Below are 19,927 nucleotides of genomic sequence, written 5' to 3'. Positions count from 1 at the left end.
CCAAGCATGACCGGATACACAACGGACTCTAATTTTGCTATATTGTGGATAAAAGTGTAAAGCCGTGTGTGGATGGACATGCGACTCTGTATCCTGCTTATAGAGGCATTAGATGCAGTGTGGGGGGAAGCATGCATTAACACACCCTGATGAGGGTGGTAAAGTGTTTAAGGCGTAGTCTGGGAGAACATGCAACTTAACCTTCTGCTAATGGTGGGGAATGGGATATTAAGCGTGTGAGAGAAAACTTAACAAGAGCACCACATAACGGGTGCCACACTCGGCTGCGTAAGCTTGTCAGAATTTATTTTTTAGAAGTCACAGTAACCTTGCCCGTTGACCTAGAGACCAAAATGGGGTGGTGTGCGTGTGTAGTACTTGAAGGTGCAGTTATATATGAAGTTTCAAAGTTGTAGGTGGAAGCACTTCGATTTTAGAGCAAAATGTGAAGGTTTTAGCATTACGTGGACGACGACGGACACGACGAGCTGGCTATGACAATACCTCGGGTTTTCTCTGAAAACAGCCAAGCTAAAATCAAACTCCTGCTGATGGTGAGGATAAGGTTCTAAGAACGGGCTGTGAGGACATGCAACTCAACCCCGCTGATTGAGCGGATTTGGGCATCAGCAATCATTTCAACAAATTAATTTATAAATGTAAGAACGGATGACACACGGACGACGGATGCTGGAGCGCAACCACCACATAATCTCACTATATACACACGTGACCTTAAAAACATCCAATTTTGTTGACATCCAAATGTTTTAGTAGAATTGCAAATTTAACTAAAACTGTGAACATATTTTGCAGAGAAAGTAAATGATTATATAGTTAAAGGTTAGCAAATCAAGCGCATAGACACTTCATTATTTCCACTTACCATTCTCAAGATGAAGATTCATAATTGTACTTTCTTTGATCATGAAATAAGCCAGTAGTTTGCTTCTTTGGGAATGTCACTGTGTCTAAGCAAAAACTACCAATGTGTATTGATTTATCTTTGTTTATTGATATATCTTTGATACAAGAGTTCCGCGGTCGGAGATGACCGCATTGAAGCCGGATTTTTGATTTAAATGACAGGAAAGTACCTTTCGTGTTTTTGTCAATGCAATACTTAAATTACTGAAATATTGTTCAAAGGTCAAAATGAAATGTAAGTACTTTTCAAGGCATGAGCAAACCAAGCATACCAAAGTTACAACAATTTTAACATTTTAACATTTAAGTTCACAGTGACCTTGACCTTCAAATGAATGACATTGAAATGAATGACCTTGAAATGACCAGTGGTCATCTAAGTGTGCTTGCAAACCTTTACGTCAAGTTTATTTTTTTTTATTTCATTTTATTTATTTTTATTTCAAGTTTGAAGACTCTAGGTACAAGCATACCAAAGTTATAACATGAAATAAGAACTTTAACATTTTTACATTCAAGGTCACAGTGACCTTGACCTTCAAATGAATGACCTTGAAATGTCCAGTGGTTACTTACTAGTTCTGGCCAACCTTCATGTCAAGTTTCAAGACTCTAGGTCCAAGCATACCAAAGTTATAACAACTTTAACATTTTTACATTCAAGGTCACAGTGACCTTGACCTTCAAATGAATGACCTTGAAATGTCCAGTGGTTACTTACTAGTTCTGGCCAACCTTCATGTCAAGTTTCAAGACTCTAGGTCCAAGCATACCAAAGTTATAACAACTTTAACATTTTTATATTGAAGGTCACAGTGACCTTCACCTTCAAATGAATGACCTTGAAATGACCAGTGGTCATCTGTTAATCCTGGCCAACCTTCATGTCAAGTTTGAAGACTCTAGGTCCAAGCATACCAAAGTTATACCATGAAATAAGAACTTTAACATTTTACATTCAAGGTCACAGTGACCTTGACCTTCAAATGAATGACCTTGAAATGACCAGTGGTTACTAACTAGTTATGGCCAACCTTCATGTCAAGTTTCAAGACTCTAGGTCCAAGCATACCAAAGTTATAACAACTTTAACATTTTTTATATTGAAGGTCACAGTGACCTTGACCTTCAAATGAATGACCTTGAAATGACCAGTGGTCATCTGTTAATCCTGGCCAACCTTCATGTCAAGTTTGAAGACTCTAGGTCCAAGCATACCAAAGTTATACCATGAAATAAGAACTTTAACATTTTCGAGCACGCCGCCACCCCGCCCGCCCGCCCGCCCCCCCGCCCGCCCGACAACATCAATCTATAAGCCGAGAAAAAAATCCGGCTAAAAAGCACTCCAGTAATTACAATCAAATTAGACGTTTTTTATATTTTATAACAAATAAGATGTGTACAAATTACTACGTTTAATTTAAACATAATACGTGCCAGTATAGTACAAAGGTATTCTAATTAACAAACTAATAATAACAGTATAAAAACATATAAAGCAATAATGGAAATAAAATAAAACACAAGACAAAAACACTCATAACAGTGATCTGCTGGCATCTACCAGGTCTTAAGTTTGAAGTAGAGGGAGAAAAACAAGAGCACCGCATAACGGGTGCCACGCCCGGCTACGAGTGCAGTTTTGAATTAATTAAAGCTTGTCAGAATTTGTTTTTCTTTGACCTAGTGACCCCAAAATGGGTGTGGCGTGTAGAACTCATAAAGGTGCATCTACATATGAAGTTTCAAAGTTGTAGGCAGAAGCACTTTGATTTTAGAGCAAATGTTAAGGTTTAAGCATGACGTGGACGTCGGACGACACGACGAGCTGGCTATGACAATACCTCGGGTTTTCTCTGAAAACGCCAAGCTAAAAATCAATAAATATATGTATGAATTTACAAATTTTGTTTAAGTCAACAGTTTCCAATTCAGCAAGTTACAAGAAGTACAATGCATTTATATGCAATTAATATCATTAATATCAAATAAAGGCAGACATAATGGCATACACAAACGCACAAGTACAAAAAATCGGAATTATGCTTACAAATGAAGTTCAAATGTTATTGAATTTGCAATGCCCATGTTTTTCTTGTTAGTAGGTAAAACACGAGAACGTATGACAGCACCTCAAAGATTGTTATTAAGTACATGAAAACACCTAATTATTTCATGATAAATATGGTAAAATGGTTAGGCATTTAATCACTACTTTACTTGAGAAGATTTATGCATTATGTTAAAATAGTTTTTGCTTTAGAAAAGATTAAAAAGTATTTGAACGTCATGAATTATTATTAACAATTTTAATGACATTCTTACCATAACCATAATGATGATAGAATATCCTTGAGATTTTGTTTCTGGTTACTACATGTACAAGTTACTAGTTTCGTAACATTTTCTTAACAATGTCATGCTGAACGTTCACATACACATTTTGGCAAAAATGTTAATATATCCATTATAGAATACCAGATAAATTATCATTATAGCAAGGCGTATAAAACTCGTAATCTAAGCATAAAGAAGTGGTTCAATTTGTATGGCACTGTTTCTGTATCTCTAATCAATACAGATCATCAGGTTTTCTATTAATCACATGCTTTTCCAACTTTATCCTGCCTTTTTTAATATAAACAAAAACATAATGGCTGAAAATCATGGTGAAAACATGTTGAAAATAAAATGAAATCATTATAATGTTCTTGTTTGCTTATCCAATATAGTGTATGTAAAGGTAAGTTTATGCCACAGCGCAGTTTCTCCAAATATGTCAGCACAAACTGTCTAAATGCCACCTTAGCCAGGGAGTAGATCATACGCAAGTAACTGTTAGAGGCGCGAGAAAAATACTAACTGGTGTTCAAAATAGTCACCAATGGCTGATTTTTCTATGATTTTGTCTGAACTTTTGAATGTTTGGTACATTTACCATCCTTATTAGACAAATTTTCTTACATGCAGGATGATCTACTTATATCTAATTAAACTCTGTATAAATCCTGAAGATTCATAATCAATATTAAAAAAGTTATTGAAGACTTTATAGGCAAGTGCCTGATTGACATGGTACATTGTATGTGCATTTTAGGTCATACCAGGTACATAGCATGCACGACTCCTCTTTCACTCTTATTAAATAACTACATTCCCTTTCATTAGGCAGGTGGCAACAGAGAAACCCACACCAGATAGGTATAGTCAAGCCAAATATTACTGCAGTATAAGCTCAAATAAGTTTTACTTTTTGCCATCTGTATGACCAGCATGACTGTCTACTTTGCAGCCATGATCGAATAAATATCTTTCTATGTTTATTTATTTCAAATTTCTGTCTCAATGATAGAAGCCAGCTTCTTTTCTTCCCTTCTAATGTCTGAATTATGGTTTTGAGGGGAACCCGCCTTCTGGCTCCCAGGACTGTACTCCATATTGGAACCAGTCTGATTCTTTTGTTTCTGCTTATCTTCATTGGATTCAGATGACTGGTATCCTTTCCCTCGAATGTTCTCCATTGGAGAACCAGTCTGGTGATTTATATGATATTTCTGTGGATAGGAACCAATATGCTGTTTTCTTGGCATGTTTTCCAAACTGGACCCAGCTGTCTGGTTTCCTGTGATACTTTCTTTGTCTCTTTCGTAATGCTGGATATAAGAACCATCAGTCTGGTAATTCACATGAAAATCTGCAGCCAGTGTCTTTGGATCTTGTCTTGCACTGTCCTCATAATGTGGACCATTCGATCGGTTTCCAGCTTTGTTCTCCAGCTTTGAACCACACTGCTGTGTTTTTGAATGGCTTTTTGTTCGGGCACCCAAATCCTTATTGCTCACATAGTCTTCACCATTGGAACTAGGCCTCGTTGGGCTTGAAGATCCGCTTGAAGGGGTACCCAGCTTAGAATTTGCAGATGTGTAGCCTTGACCTTCAGATGACCTTGAAGCCCTGTCTACCACACCAGGAGCAGACACTGATTGTTGCTGTAAGGAATATTTAAAAGGGTAAAAAAATATGCAATTTTAATGTTGGATAATTTTTCTTTCTATGTGTAAACAAGAGATGTTTTTTCAAACATTATGCCATCTGATTTGCAGCAAAGTCATCAATATGTGCATTATTGTTCCTATTGCATGCCTATGTGACGTTGACTTATAATCTCGAAATCAACAAGAGCTGTGTTTGTGAAACACAATGCCCCCCCCCCCACTGCGCTGCTTTGAAGCCATATATTTTAACCATTTCAAAATGTGCAGCTCTATGAGATAACATGCATGCCAAATATCAAGTTGCTATCTTCAATATTGCAAAAGTTATGACCAAGGTTACAGTTTTGGGACAGACAGACAGACAGACAGACAGACAGAACAGACAGACAGACAGACAGACAGACAGACAGACAGACAGACAGACAGACAGACAGACAGACAGACAGACAGACAGACAGACAGACAGACAGACAGACAGACAGACAGACAGACAGACAGACAGACAGACAGACAGACAGACAGACAGACAGACAGACAGACAGACAGACAGACAGACAGACAGACAGACAGACAGACAGACAAGACAGACAGACAGACAGACAGACAGACAGACAGACAGACAGACAGACAGACAGACAGACAGACAGACAGACAGACAGACAGACAGACAGACAGACAGACAGACAGACAGACAGACAGACAGACAGACGACAGACAGACAGACAGACAGACAGACAGACAGACAGACAGACAGACAGACAGACAGACAGACAGACAGACAGACAGACAGACAGACAGACCAAAAACAATATACCCCCGGTCATTCGAGCATAAAAAATATTTATATTAACAATTGATGACCGAAGTGTTCTTACGATCTCTATCATTGTTTCAATACTATAACACACTTTCATGTTAAATCTTCCTCTGACAGTACCTGTATATCCAAAAGTTGCTTCAAGACATTTTCAACGTCTGGCCGATCAGTAGGTGAATAATGCCAACAACTTGTCATCAATCTGTACCTAAATAAAACAGCGAACATGATTCTAATAAACATTTTAGCAAAATAGTTTTGTCGTTAAAAAAATATCACCCCACCAAAACATTCATCATCTGTGAGAAATCCAAATGTTTACTTTAAAGCTTATTCTGAATTTAGTACATGTGTTTATACATGTATTATTAATACCCATGTTATCATTTTAAGAACAACACCCTTTTATGCAAAACCTTGTGTAATTATAGATTTTTTTAGTACATTGTACTCACAAACTCATTTTTTTGTTTTATTATTTATACCAGCCTTGTTCCTTGAAAACCTTTTTAAAAGATGTTTGGACTTTGGCCCATGATTAATTTTTTTATTATTAAACAGTTATTACAACATTTCAAATAATTGTTAGGAATTTAGCCTCCAAAATTTTTTTATGCCAATACAGAAAGAGAAATATTTATCATGGTTGACTAAAAAAATTATTAAATTTTGAACAACTAGGTCTTGGTGATTAGAAATTATGAAGCTTGGCCTTCACACGGCTTGAATTTGATTTAAAGTCCCCGTTCATAGCCAATTTGGGCAGAATCATAAGAAAAACAAAGTGTTTTTATTGAGGATATCACTGAAAATCAGGTTGAAATCAGTTGAAAACAAACAACATTGCGATTTTTATTTGGGGTCAAGTACGGTAAAGTACAAAAACTTTCTAATTAATATTCATGATTTGACACGATAATTCAAACCAAAACAAACAAAACTGCGGATACGGGCGAATTTAGCGGAAAGAAGGTAAGAACAAATGCAAATATATCTGTTACAGACTAAAACTGAGTTGCAATGCTACGTTTTTGCTAAATCTATGTATTTATCTTCCATATATTAATAATGTTAAGCGAAAGCTTAATATAGATATAATTTGCATAACTCGCGACGCTGCAATGATTTTCGCCTTATGCGTGTATTTATGATCATTTATAGATTATGACCAGGTTTTCGAAGTCAACCTCGATAAAAAATACATTTCAATGAATTTATGTAAAGTTTATTCTTCGCTATATGATTTATATGCAAAACAACATTCTATTCCGCGAACTTGGACTTTAGACAGCCGAGTCCTACTCTGGGAAAACAAAATTGAGCCGCGTTCTGAGAAAACTGGGCATAATGCATATGCGTAAAGAGTCGTCCTAGATTAGCCTGTGCATTCCGCTCTTATTGCATTTTTCGTTTAAAGGGAGTCTCTTCTTAGCCAAAGTCCAGTTCAAGCGGAAAGTGTTGTCCCTGATAAGCATGTGCAGACTTCACAGGCTCATCTAGGACAACACTTAACAAATGCTTTTAACCCTGTTTTCCCAGATTGAGGCTCAAATTCTGTATTATCCCAAAGAAAGACGTAACACTTCCCAACATACACATAGCTATGGGCAAGCGAAGGTCTACATGGTCGATCCCCTTCTATAACTGTCCGCCTGTGTCTCTCTGGACTCAGTCCTTCGTAGGGCGTCTTCCCAAGTGATAACACCTCCCAGAATAGCAGGCCAAGACTCCAGCTGCAATGTATTATATGGGAGAATGGGTCTTATGTCATAATCTGCCAGTGTAGCTCCAGACCAGCCGGCAGTGAGCACAATCATGCTTTCTGGGGTTGTATTACAGAAGCAACTTAAGATAAATCTTATTCTTATCCTTAAATTGGAAATTTTCTTAAATTGGTAAATTTTCTTAAGTGTTTCATTTCCTATTGCAATAGTTTGGCATCAAGAATTACATTGATATAACATCCTTATGTCAATGTTTTTAGGAATACCAAAAGAAACATGCGATTCCTTATCTAGTACAGAAATACAAAACATTGTAATTTTGAACTAAAGTGAAATTATTTAAGAAATGACTTAAGATGTTTCTGGAATACCACCCCTGGTCAGTCAGTAGGGCACTAAAAAGTCTTACAAGGTTTTGTGGTTTCATTAGCGGACAGGGAAGCTTCTGATCAGACTACATGGATGAGCAAAAAGGAATTGAGCTACGCATGCTGCATGTTGCTCAAGACCCATTTTTACATGTCACAGCTCACATCATACTAAGGCTGGATAATCACTTACTTCATACTGACAGAGTGCACAGGCAGTCATATGAGACGCATTCTGAGAAAACTGCCTTTAATGCATGTGCGTAATGTGTCATCCCAGATTAGCCTGTGCAGTTCGCACAGGCTAATCAGAGACAACACTTTCCGCTTTTATGACATTTTTCGTTTTAATGAAGTCTCTTTTTAGCAAAAATCAATTTAGGCGAAAAGTGTCATCCCTGATTAGCCTGTGTGGACGGCACAGGCTTATCTGGGACGACACTTTACGCACAAGCATTATGCCCAGTTTTCTCAGAACGCGACTCATATGCTTACAGAAGTTCTTTTGAGTCTGTCTTCTGAGATGAAGCAGTAATTGGAATCTTTAAAAAATATCCTTAAATCTTCTTGAGTTTATAAAGAACATGGGACCTATCACTATCAAGTCTGACACCACATTGGGTGATGCCCCTTTGACCTGCTAGCTTAATACATATCTAAGTGGTAAAGGGCTAATACATATGTATGCGGTGAAGGGTTACATACTTATCTAAGTGGTAAAGGGTTAATACATATCTAAGTGGTAAAGGGTTAATACATATCTAAGTGGTAAAGGGTTAATACATATCTAAGTGGTAAAGGGTTAATACATATCTAAGTAGTAAAGGGTTAATACATATCTAAGTGGTAAAGGGAAAATACATATGAATGCGGTAAAGGGTTACATACTTATCTAAGTGGTAAAGGGTTAAACATGTATCTTAGTGGTAAATGGTTAAATACGTACCTAAGTAGTTAAGGTTTTTAAAAAAAGCATCCACCCTACCATGAACCTCACTCTGCAGAAACAGGGTTTAATGCATGTGGGTAAAGTGTTGTTCCAGATTAGATGTGCAGTTGGCACAGGCAATTATCAGGGACAACACTTTCCATATAAACTGGATATGTGCTAAGAAAAGACTATCAATAAATGGAAAATACCATACAAGCGGAAAGTGTCGTCCCTGATTCTGCAGTCAGCACAGGCTAATCTGGGATGACACTTTCCACAAAAGCATTAAGCCCCGTTTTCGCAGAGTAAGGCTCCCATTGTGACACCAGAGCAAAGTTATTACAAACAAATAGGCCAATTGGACTTTGAGAAGTGTACGGTTATCAAATAGCACTAACTTACACATCAGACTGAAAGGTATACTGGTTGTGGAGAAGTGTCTCTGGACTCAGTAAAGCATAGCTCGATTCCAGCACATATCTCTCCAGTTCCTATCATAGAATTATTAAAGCACATTCAAATCTATGATAAGTTCACTTTTAATATGTACTTCATGGTAACAAATACAAATTATTGTTAAACATATTTGAAATACATTTATGACACCTTGTGCATTCATGTCATGTTATATTTCAATGACATAAATTAATGTTGTACTTTTTAAAATGCCTTTCAAAAGATGAGTCCATTCAAAGCATTCACCTGTTAAATAAATATTATTTATATTTGTTTTTTAAGAAATAGATAATAGTTACACACATACAAACCTATACATCATTTTTAATTGTACATACAAAGTTACGCTCATTTACCAGTTCTGCTTGGAAGACATATATTCAGCTAATTGATACATACCTGCAATAACCCCTATAATTTGCATTATGTTTAGGAAAAATTTACATACACTTATTTTAGTTAAACACACACACTTTTAATCAGTAACAAGTTCTGTCCAATAGAAATCAGACAAATTAAACAGTCAAGTTGAACATACAAAGTTTTGATCAGTGACCAGTTTTGCCCAGTAAAAATCCCCCAGCTTGGCCACATTCTGTGCCGTCAGATAGACATGACTGGCCTCTATCTGTCGGTGCAATATCTGAAATGTAAACACTCAAAGTTGTGTATCTGTAATAAACGTACATACTTACATAATATGTATACTATGAAAAGCCCATAGCCACTCAAAATCAATGAATATTTTGTATATTTCTAAAAATAAAATTGACACAAAAAAGTGTTCCTCATAGCAATAGCCAAAATTTCAATGCCAAAGGCGATCTGGTAACAAATTTTTAACGTGATACAAAATGCCTGTTTTTGTTCTTTTGTGTGACAATATATTCCATGTGAATTTCCCACCAAGATATCCAAACAATTACGAACAAACTCGAGATAGGCTTCAGGCAGGGCCGGAAGCATAACACATTTCTGATTGCTATAAGGAACACTGACTTTTTATGCAATAATTTTATTTTACGAAATATTTTGTGAAATACTTGTTTCTGAGTGTTAATGTGATTTTAACACACAACATAGATGAATGCACTATTCTAAGTAACATTTTAAAAATGGAACTCAGATAAACAACAAAAACACGTCTATTATTTCACCATGCACAAAACTGAACAAATACCTTCAACTGGTGCAGATGACTAACAGCAGAAGTGACATCCATACAGTATTGCAAAAGACGGAAAACAAATGACTTTTCTTGGGACTTGTCTGGCTGAGGGCTGGTCAGCAAGTAGTTGTGAAGGTTTTTGCTCATACATGGCTCCAGAGCTATGTTGAACCAATCTAAAAATTAAGAAAGTTATGAGGGCTGGCCAGAAATTAGTTGTGAAAATTGTTACTCATATAAGTTTCCGTGTTGAACCAGTCTGAAGATAATAATGAGGGCTGGTCAACAGGTAGTTGTGAAGGTAATATCTGGTCAATAATAAGTTGTGAAGTATCAAAAACATGAATTTCACATCAATTCTGAATAATAATGAGGACTTGTCATAAATGAGTTGTGAATGATGTTTCTTAAGTTTGGTTCCTGAACAAATTTGAACCAATTTGAACAAATATGAGCCCTTCCCTAGTCCAAATAATTACAGTAGACGTAATCTACCGATGTGCATTGCATATCGACCTCATATTTATAAAGTAGCCCAAACCCCCATTGCCACAGACCTGTGCGTGAAACTTTCAGATTTCTCTAGTCTGTTTACCATGCTATAATTACAATTTCTATAAACACATATTTATCATTTTATGACTATATAATGTCTGTGGTATAAAGAGAAACCTAAAAGTTACAAGTACTCGTGTCTAGTACTGTACAACTATTGTACTCCTCGTTGAGAAAACAACTACTTCATCTACATGTATTAAAATATCATAAAACATAATTTTCAATCAAGTTGGAAAAAAACAATAAATAAATGTCATATAAACAGGTTTGTCATGAACGTTGACGTCGCTCTTGGTTACCAGAAAAATTCCCACGCACGGATTTCAACCGTCATTGTTTACAATCAATTAAGTGCATAAGTACTTGAATTTGTATAGTGTTTTTTAAAAGTGTCCAGCTACAGGTGGTTAGCGTGTGGCTATAATACTAATTAGTGAAAACATATTTTGGAATGATAAGTAATCATATTATAACGAAAAATCAACTTTTCTTAAAAAAAATAAGTTAAATATATATTCAACAAGGTATCCATCTCGAAATCATCCGAAAACGGGATGCATCGTTTTAAACAGCCATTACTTCATCAATTTTGCAGCGATTTTCACGATCTTGGTCTTATTCAACGCAGAAATAAATTTCCTTTCTGGAAATGTCTTGCAATATTTTTACAAATACTGGGTCAACTTTTAAGAAATAACACGATACACAACTCGCGTAACCCAGCTGTGATCGATCAGACAGTATTCATGACTGAAATCTTCACGGGGAAAAGGGCATTTTCCCTGCAAAGTTCACGAACCTCGATACCATAATTCAATAAAACGTATGAAAAAAAACATTCTTACCGTGCTTGCCGTAGAATTATGCATCAAAACTAACTGTCCAGCGCATTTTCAAACCTTTGTTTACATACATTTCAACCAACTGACATTTTAAACACAAGAGTGATTTCATGGCTCCAATGCGGAGTTGTGTCTTTACAACTGGAGATTTCATTCATAAATACGGTCTGATCGATCACAACTGGGTCAAGCGAAGTATGTATAGCTTTATTTCTTAAAATTTGACCCAGCATAAATATAACAATATATATATACATTTCCTAAAAGGAAATTCATTTCTGCGTTGCATAAGACCGGGTCATGAAAATCGCTGCAAAATTAATTTAGTAATGGCTGCTCAAAACGATGCACCCCGTTTTCGGATGATTTCGAGTTGGATACCTTGTTATATATAAAACGATAGTGATTTTTTTTATAGAAAATTTGATTTTTCGTTTTAATATGATTATTTATCATTCAAAAAGATGTTTTCACTAATTATTATCATAGCCACACGCTAACCACCTGTGTGTCCAGCACGTGTGCCGGGAGAAAAGGGCTTAATGTATTTTTTGTTAAGCTCTATAATATTTATATCCAGTCTGTATGAAAAAATGTCGGTGAACATTATTCCGGTGTTAATTTTTGTAAATATTGAGGCATTCGTTAATTATGGATCTAAAACGGAACATTAATCCGCAAAAAAACACCGGGCATATTGCATATTAGATCGGACACATGAAATTATTTCGAAAGAAAGCAATAAGAGTTTCAATTCTACATGAGTAAGTCTCGCTGTGCACGATTACGCTCTTACTGCTCGTATATATTTGACTCTTGGCAAATATCTAGTGTTTTATTTTGCTTAATCTAAATTGTGTCATGCATCTATATGTACTTAAAGCAGCATGACCAACAGCTCTTTCATATGTGAAAGAGATTGACACGAAATACCTACCCATCTATAATAAAGTTTATATGTGCACTTCAATATTATAGTTTTATAGCATTTTATGTGGTGCAATATAAAAGTACTCTAGTAAATTTGAAATTATGTAATCGATTTCCTCTCAACATACATGCAAAGTTCCAGATAACTTTTTCAGCAAAATCTTGGTTTACACTCTATAATAATCCAGCCTTAAATTCTATTATTAATTCTTTTTTTTTCAGGTAAATATAATTTTTGGCACATCCGCATTTAGGTTTATAGTCTAAGAAGAGCTCATGACAATTGCCGGGTTACAGCAGACTTTTTGCGATAAAAGGACCAGATAATGGAAAACGTTCGGCTTTTCGACTGTTGTAAAGATGGTCTGTTATTCATAATAACGTTAAAGTGCTGTTGATTTCATAATTGTAATGAGGGCCTAGATGAGTGGGAACTCGTTGATAAAATGTTTACATTATATGCATTGATATTGAGTTTTACGAATGATCACACATTTTGAATTCTTATTTTATTTTTCCAATGTGTAACCGTACGCACAGAATTTAAGTCTACTTTTTTACTAAATTTAATTCAATTTTTTACGACTTTAAGCGTCTTATCTGGAGCTCTGCATACATGCATTAGTAGCATATATTGAAATATATCCATAGACTTTCTTTGGTTATTGAAGGTAAATTACTGTACAAAAATTATGGTTAGTCATTAACCAAAAAAAAGTTAAGTCTACAAACACGCGGTTAATTTCGGTTCAGTAGCAAATATCTTACAAAGGTGCGCAACTTCTCCTATAACATAAAATTTCCGTTATACGCCGTAAATTTCCGTAGTCCTCCGTAGCATTTCGGAATGACTGTCAATTGACATCATTGTATCATGCATGATAGTATGTTGCTTTGTGCTTGGGTGAAACTCACATCTTACCATCGCGTTAATTTATTAAACGCATTAATATTTGATTCCATTATGCACTGCGCCTATTGCACAAGTCTCTCTGCACAAACTAACATACACATATGCAGCATGCAATTAACGAACAAAAATGTTGCATCTGTACACATGCATGATACCATTAAGCAGAATGTAAATAGACATTGGACATCAGGCAAGATGTAAGTGTCATCAAGCATGAAAAGGTGTCTACATACTAATTGAAAGTACCATCAAGAATCATGACACAGTCACAAAGAAAGATATATTTTTTACCTAAATACCCTTCCATATTTGTCGGCACTGTGTGTTTGCTTAATTTCACTGAAGAACGTCTACTGGTAAATCTTACAAAAAAAGTGATAAATAAGACTGAGTAGCAATTTTTTCGGCGTTGCTGTTTAACGTCAAATTTGGCCTTTCAACGAACTTCTTAAAAGCCCATTGAATTTTAATGAAGAAGTTTCCCGCTTGTAGGTCCGAATGAATTAAATCAAATTTTGCAATTGGCAATTTGATAGAAATCCCCATAAAACATTGCACATAGCTTTCTGAAATAAACAGGCCACATTGAACGCATTCACGATATCCAACAGCTCTCTTTGCAAAGACCTATCTAGTGTTTCTTGGCCGTGTAAGATCTATAATTAGAACATCGTCACCTAAACATCTACTAATAGAAGAGCATATTTTGAGGAAACAAATTCAATAAGAGTATAAAACGTCCACGATCAATAATGTGTAGTTTGTTAAAGATATCACGGCAGTAAAAACATGGCACTTTAAAGAGACCACAATCTGGTACATTTGGTCAATTGTTGCGTCCGTGGCGGACAATACATTTTAAAAAAGAAAGCTTACAAAAAAGCAAACACAAAGTTCTTCGTAAGCTTGTTTTAATCTTAAAAACACATAATCGACAGTCATTCCAGTCAAATACAATACTAACAGTCAGCACTCTAGAGATCAAAATTGCGGATATAAATATTTAATTCAGGGATATCAAGTGTATCAAGTTCGAATTCCGGAAAAAATAGCCGGTAGTCTGGGGCATTAGGTCCCTTACAGGGATAAAAGGTAAATCCCCGCCCGAGCCGTAGCTAACTGATTTATTGTAGTCTTTCTAGTTGCAATTTCTGGTGAGTACAATGCGGAATATTACGGATATTTGCAACATGTCGAAGATTTTCGGAAAGTAGCGAAGAAGTTTTCGTCAGTTAATATTCATGTCCGTGCCGGCCGCTAACTTATCAGAATCAATAAAAAAGAACCAGGAAAAATCGGTACCGATCGCTAATTTCCGGAATTCCGATAAAGCTTCAACATTATTTGTTCTCAAATGATCGCGTACTCGAACGAATCTGTCCCTACGCCTCCAACTCCCTTTAAATCTCATTGGACGTACATTGATCTCAAAATCTATCCTTGACGACTCAAATCATATTTCCTGAATAATTTGGCCTATTGACGTCCCTGTTATTATAACAATGGTCCTTTGGATAAACAACGCTAAGTTGTTGCAATATAATAACCGTTTAAAATAGTTACCGGTTTTCATTTAATAAAATGATTAAGTCATATTCGAGATTTCAGCGATTGCCAATATTTTGCTTTTGTTTCTCATAAGCATATGGTGCTTCGTATCTGCTATTGAGTCCTATGTAGATTGCAAATATTACATAACCCTTACAGCGGCCGAGCGCAGATATCTGCACTTGGCCGCTAAAAAGAAAAATCTTTGCGCATTAATTTAATTCAAATCTCATTATCATAATCAAAATCATCATCATCGTCGTCGTCGTCACTACTACCACCACCACCATCATCATCATCATCTTCTTCTTCTTCTTCCTCCTCCTCCTCATCATCATCATTAACAACAACAGCAACACCAACTTAACATCATCATCAAACAACAAAAAACATCGGTAGCATACAATGTGCTTCATCAACCATACATAATTATATGCGTTAAAACACCATAATAGAACAGCATGAATGAAGCTGTCTATTACTGTTTTATATTTCCTATACCAATATTTTTTTTTCGTTAATTGAAGGACTAGTTGAAATCTTCTATAAAAGCCCCCCCCCCCCCCCCCCCAAATAAAAAAAATAATAATAACCCTAGCAAACAACAATACACATAGGTTAGTTAGTATACACTGTGCTTTAGCAACCATGCATAATGAATGTTTATGACTTCGGACCGTTGTGATCAAATTTAAAAAAGCAAGATGGTATGTATGCGGCACACAACACATAGATAATTATAGTTTTATACCTTAAACGTAGTTCATCAAAATAAAGATAAGTTCTTATCTATGTAATACTTAAATTAGGTTTATAACGTATGCATATTTGTCTAAAACTTGTGAAATGTGATTCGTAAGCCGACGACAACATTATCATTCGGACCCTTCTCCCCACCTAACAATCGAGATTAAACACCTGTGGAGATCCCGATCTTATCAATCAGGGACCTATACAAACAATATGTGTTTGTATAGGTCCCTGTATCAATGAATAAACCGGCTCAATGATGTCAAGTCAAATAAAACATACTATTACTATCCAAATAAATATCTATCAAAAATGTAAATTGATATACCTACTTAACTAAAACTAAACTTAAACGATTAGCAAGAAAAATATATAAAGAAGAAGCAGGCAAAGTAGACAAATTAATTGTAACATATGTTTTCTCAGTCTCCCACTGTTGAACAATATAAATAGTATTTATCGCCACCCCAAAAGGGATCTTTATCACACGTTTGGCTCAACTAATATATAATTGTGACAGAACAAACTGTCAACAAATACCTTGTTAATGTTTTATACATAACTCCAATCAAAGGTTAACTTCCAAGGAAACTGCGGCATGTTAAAACTGTTGATTATGACAAAATGTTGTTTAGTACAAATCAGTACAATAGCGTCTGTTATGTGGCCTATACTAATCCAGTTAAATAAAACTTTAATCGCAGAATTGCAGATTTTGGCATTTTTTTTAACTTATTCATTAAATGCTTTATATTGATAAATGTAAACATTGGATCATAAAAGCTCCAGTAAAAAATCAAGAAAAAAAAATTAAAAAAAGGAAATGTACATTGCCCGGAGCAGGTTTCGAACCAGTGACCCCTGGAGTCCTGGCAGAGTCCTGTAGTATAAACGCTTAAGCCTACTGAGCTATTCCGCCGAGAACACATTCTCGACGTATTTTATACCTTATATAAGCAATCTTCGTAGTTTCACAAAATTTAACGACAAAAACAGAACTCTCCAAATTATTCAATCGTTTCGCTTTATAATTTTTATGTTTTAAAATCGTCAAAAGATGCATATAATGGCTATATTAGAGCATGGTTAATGTTCAGTATTACTGTTTCCTCACAAATATCATAACTAAAACGAAAACTTACGAATCTGAAACAACTTTTTTCAATTTTGTCAATTTACCAAAGCGTGAAAAGATCCCTTTAAGAATATATATAACAGTTCTTTCCTGTTTTAACAAAATGATACATTTAAAAATAAATTATAAAGCATCGCTAGCAATATTAGAAAGAGAAGTAGAAGGAGAATTATTATCAATAGTAGCAGTAGCAGCAGCAGCAGCAGCAGCAGCAGTAGCAGTAGCAGAATCAGTAGCAGTAGCAGTAGCACTAGCACTAGCAGTAGCAGTAGAAGTAGCAGTATCAGTAGCCGTATCAGTAGCAGTAACAGTAGAAGCAGCAACAGCAGCAGAAGCAGCAGCAGCAGCAGTAGCACTGTCAGTAGCAACAGCAGCAGCGGCAGTGGCAGCGGCAGTGGCAGTGGCAGTAGCAGTGGCAGTAGCAGTAGCACTATCAGTAGCAGCAGCAGCAGCACTGGCAGCGGCAGCGGCAGTGGCAGCGGCAGCGGCAGTGGCAGCGGCAGTGGCAGCGGCAGTGGCAGTGGCAGCGGCAGCAGTAGTAGTAGCAGTAGCAGTAGCAGTAAGATTAGCCGAAGCAGTAGCAGTAGCGGCTTTTTGCTTTTTTGTTTTAGAAGTGTTTGTCGTATAAGAAGAACGCAAGGAAGACAAATTAATTGTAACATGTGTTATCTTAGTCTCCGTTGTAGTAGTATTTGTTGTACCTACACAGCCATTTTTCAGTCACCTGAGAGACATGTTTTTATAAGAGATTTAATTGTGGACCAATACATCGTGTATTAATATCAGTGTACCCGCTGGGACACCACATGGGGCGAGGATTAACAGATAAACTAGGCCTTCAATTAATTATGCGCCTAGAGGCAAACAATACTATAACTTACTGATAATTTTAGGATTGGGATGTATTTGTATCTTATTTGAAATTAGCTAGCTTAATTCAAAAACTAATTATAGCCTCAATATTATCACAAGAACATCATCACATATTCATTGTGCAATATATAATCATATCACCATCACAATATGCCAGAGCGTTAGTATTTATTGTGCATACATATCCTACAGCAACATTTACAAAACTTATTACAAACCAACCGCTCAAGCTTTAATTAAGATTGATTTCAATTTATATTATGACATACATTAAAGATCACTGTCAATTAATTAAAAAATAGCTTGATGCTTCGTACTCAGCGATTTAAATAAAAGAAACGTTGCGTACACATTAATTGGGGTTAATAAAAAAAGTCTGCAATTAAAATAATCAAATTTAAATAATACTAGATTTAGTTTCAAATTGTCGCTCAAAAATGTATCGTTTATATCAGTTACTAGGGAATCGATTTGTTTAATCTCCGCAATCCAATAATAATTATGGTGTTTGTATGACAAATTAATAGCTATTCGTCATTGAATGTATGATACTCATAAAAATATTGAAACAATAACCACAACAACAACAACATATGTGATTATGTATATATCTTCTTCAGATACTCTGTGTCATACTTTCAAAATTATCCTAATAAGATTCATAATAATAAAATAAACACTATTGCAATCTTAGTAAAATCCAACTTAGCCGTTATGCTAATGATTTTATGTTCAGTATGCGTGTACATTTCAATATTATATAACAACAAGTGTTCACAAATACCTATGTTTAATAAATATTAAAAACATGAGAACCAATGAAGGTATTTCATTTTAATAGACTAGTTTTACCGTGTGTGTACATTCATATAAAATCTTTTGAAAATAACACTTGAGATAATGTCTTTAGGTTTTGCGTTTTCTAATCGATTTAAACACCATAAAACCACCGTATTTTCTCTTACATTCTTAATTTTCTTACATTTCCTTTTTAAGCCAAAATATTTATGTTTTCATGATTCTAAATTTTCGGACATACGGATTTTCGTACAGTCAGTTAAACAGCGCTATTTTATCAGATTTTGACCCTGTTTTTGCATATCTGATGACCCTTCGGTCATGCATTTTTACAACCGGATTAAAGTAATAAAACAGAATCATGCCTAAGGGCAATCGACCATTACATTTGCGTACTTGGGTAAATTACCTTGTAAACCTCTAATAAGCAATGGTTCCTTCCAACAGCGTTTGAAATGATATCGTATTAAGAAAGCCAAACGTTTATTGTTTTTACTTTTTATATATTATTTCAGTTGATTGCAAAGCTGTTAATTTGTATTTTTAAAGTAAAGAACGAAGGGAACAACACAATAAAATTATGTACACTGATGTATTATTTCTACTTCAATTAAATAATTGACAAACAAACATAACACACTTGTCTCTAAATATTTTTCGTATTTAAATTTTCCAACACGAAAAACAATATCTTTAAGTGAACGGAAACTTATAATTATTACGGCATATAGTAAATGCAGAGTTGTCTGAACCATAAGTAAAATAAAAAATAAAAAATGACACAGCTTATTTTTCCCTCAAGTGTTAATGATAATATGGATAAACAATTAAAAATACATAAAGTCAATTGTGTTGATTACTCGTTAATGAAATATTGTAATGCCAATTATAAGACATCTGATTAAAAACAAAATGTATGGTGGAATACCTAATCTGGAAATACAAACTAATGATACTATTAATGCAACAACAACAATCACATCTTTTCAAGCGCAATCAGAAAACTGCTACAGCTTTGTATTAACAAACATAAATATGTTTGTGCTTATAGATTTAGATAAACTTCAAATCTTTAAGCGTGCTATGAGTTGAATATAATTTATATTTAAAAGTTTTGCTACTCTGTTGATAACTAGCAACAGCATAAAGGAAGATACCATTTTTATCATCTAATTTTATTTATATTTCATT

General features: G+C 35.2%; 1 protein-coding gene across 8 annotated transcripts in view; it reads right to left on the bottom strand.

Annotated features, from left to right (window-relative positions):
* Positions 1-4,040: 4,040 nt before the first annotated feature.
* Positions 4,041-19,927, bottom strand: part of LOC127862988 (multiple epidermal growth factor-like domains protein 10) — a 73,344-nt gene continuing 57,457 nt past the window's right edge. For 3 of the 8 annotated variants that reach the window (XM_052402287.1, XM_052402288.1, XM_052402280.1), the window contains exons 12-15: positions 9,168-9,256; positions 7,338-7,475; positions 5,863-5,950; positions 4,041-4,919 (exon numbers count right to left, since the gene is read on the bottom strand). In XM_052402287.1, coding sequence (XP_052258247.1) covers positions 4,260-4,919; positions 5,863-5,950; positions 7,338-7,475; positions 9,168-9,256 — 975 coding nt within the window. In that variant the 3' untranslated portion in view covers positions 4,041-4,259. Of the gene's footprint in view, positions 4,920-5,862; positions 5,951-7,337; positions 7,476-9,167; positions 9,257-9,759; positions 9,865-10,401; positions 10,566-19,927 lie in introns of all 8 variants that reach the window. The other 5 variants (XM_052402281.1, XM_052402282.1, XM_052402283.1 and 2 more) reach the window with 5 other exon arrangements.

This window comes from Dreissena polymorpha, chromosome 16, assembly GCF_020536995.1.
Source record: "Dreissena polymorpha isolate Duluth1 chromosome 16, UMN_Dpol_1.0, whole genome shotgun sequence".
NCBI classification, from domain to species: Eukaryota; Metazoa; Mollusca; class Bivalvia; order Myida; family Dreissenidae; genus Dreissena; species Dreissena polymorpha.
The sequence above is the reverse complement of the archived record's forward strand: the minus strand, read 5'-3'. Positions and strand labels throughout refer to the sequence as shown.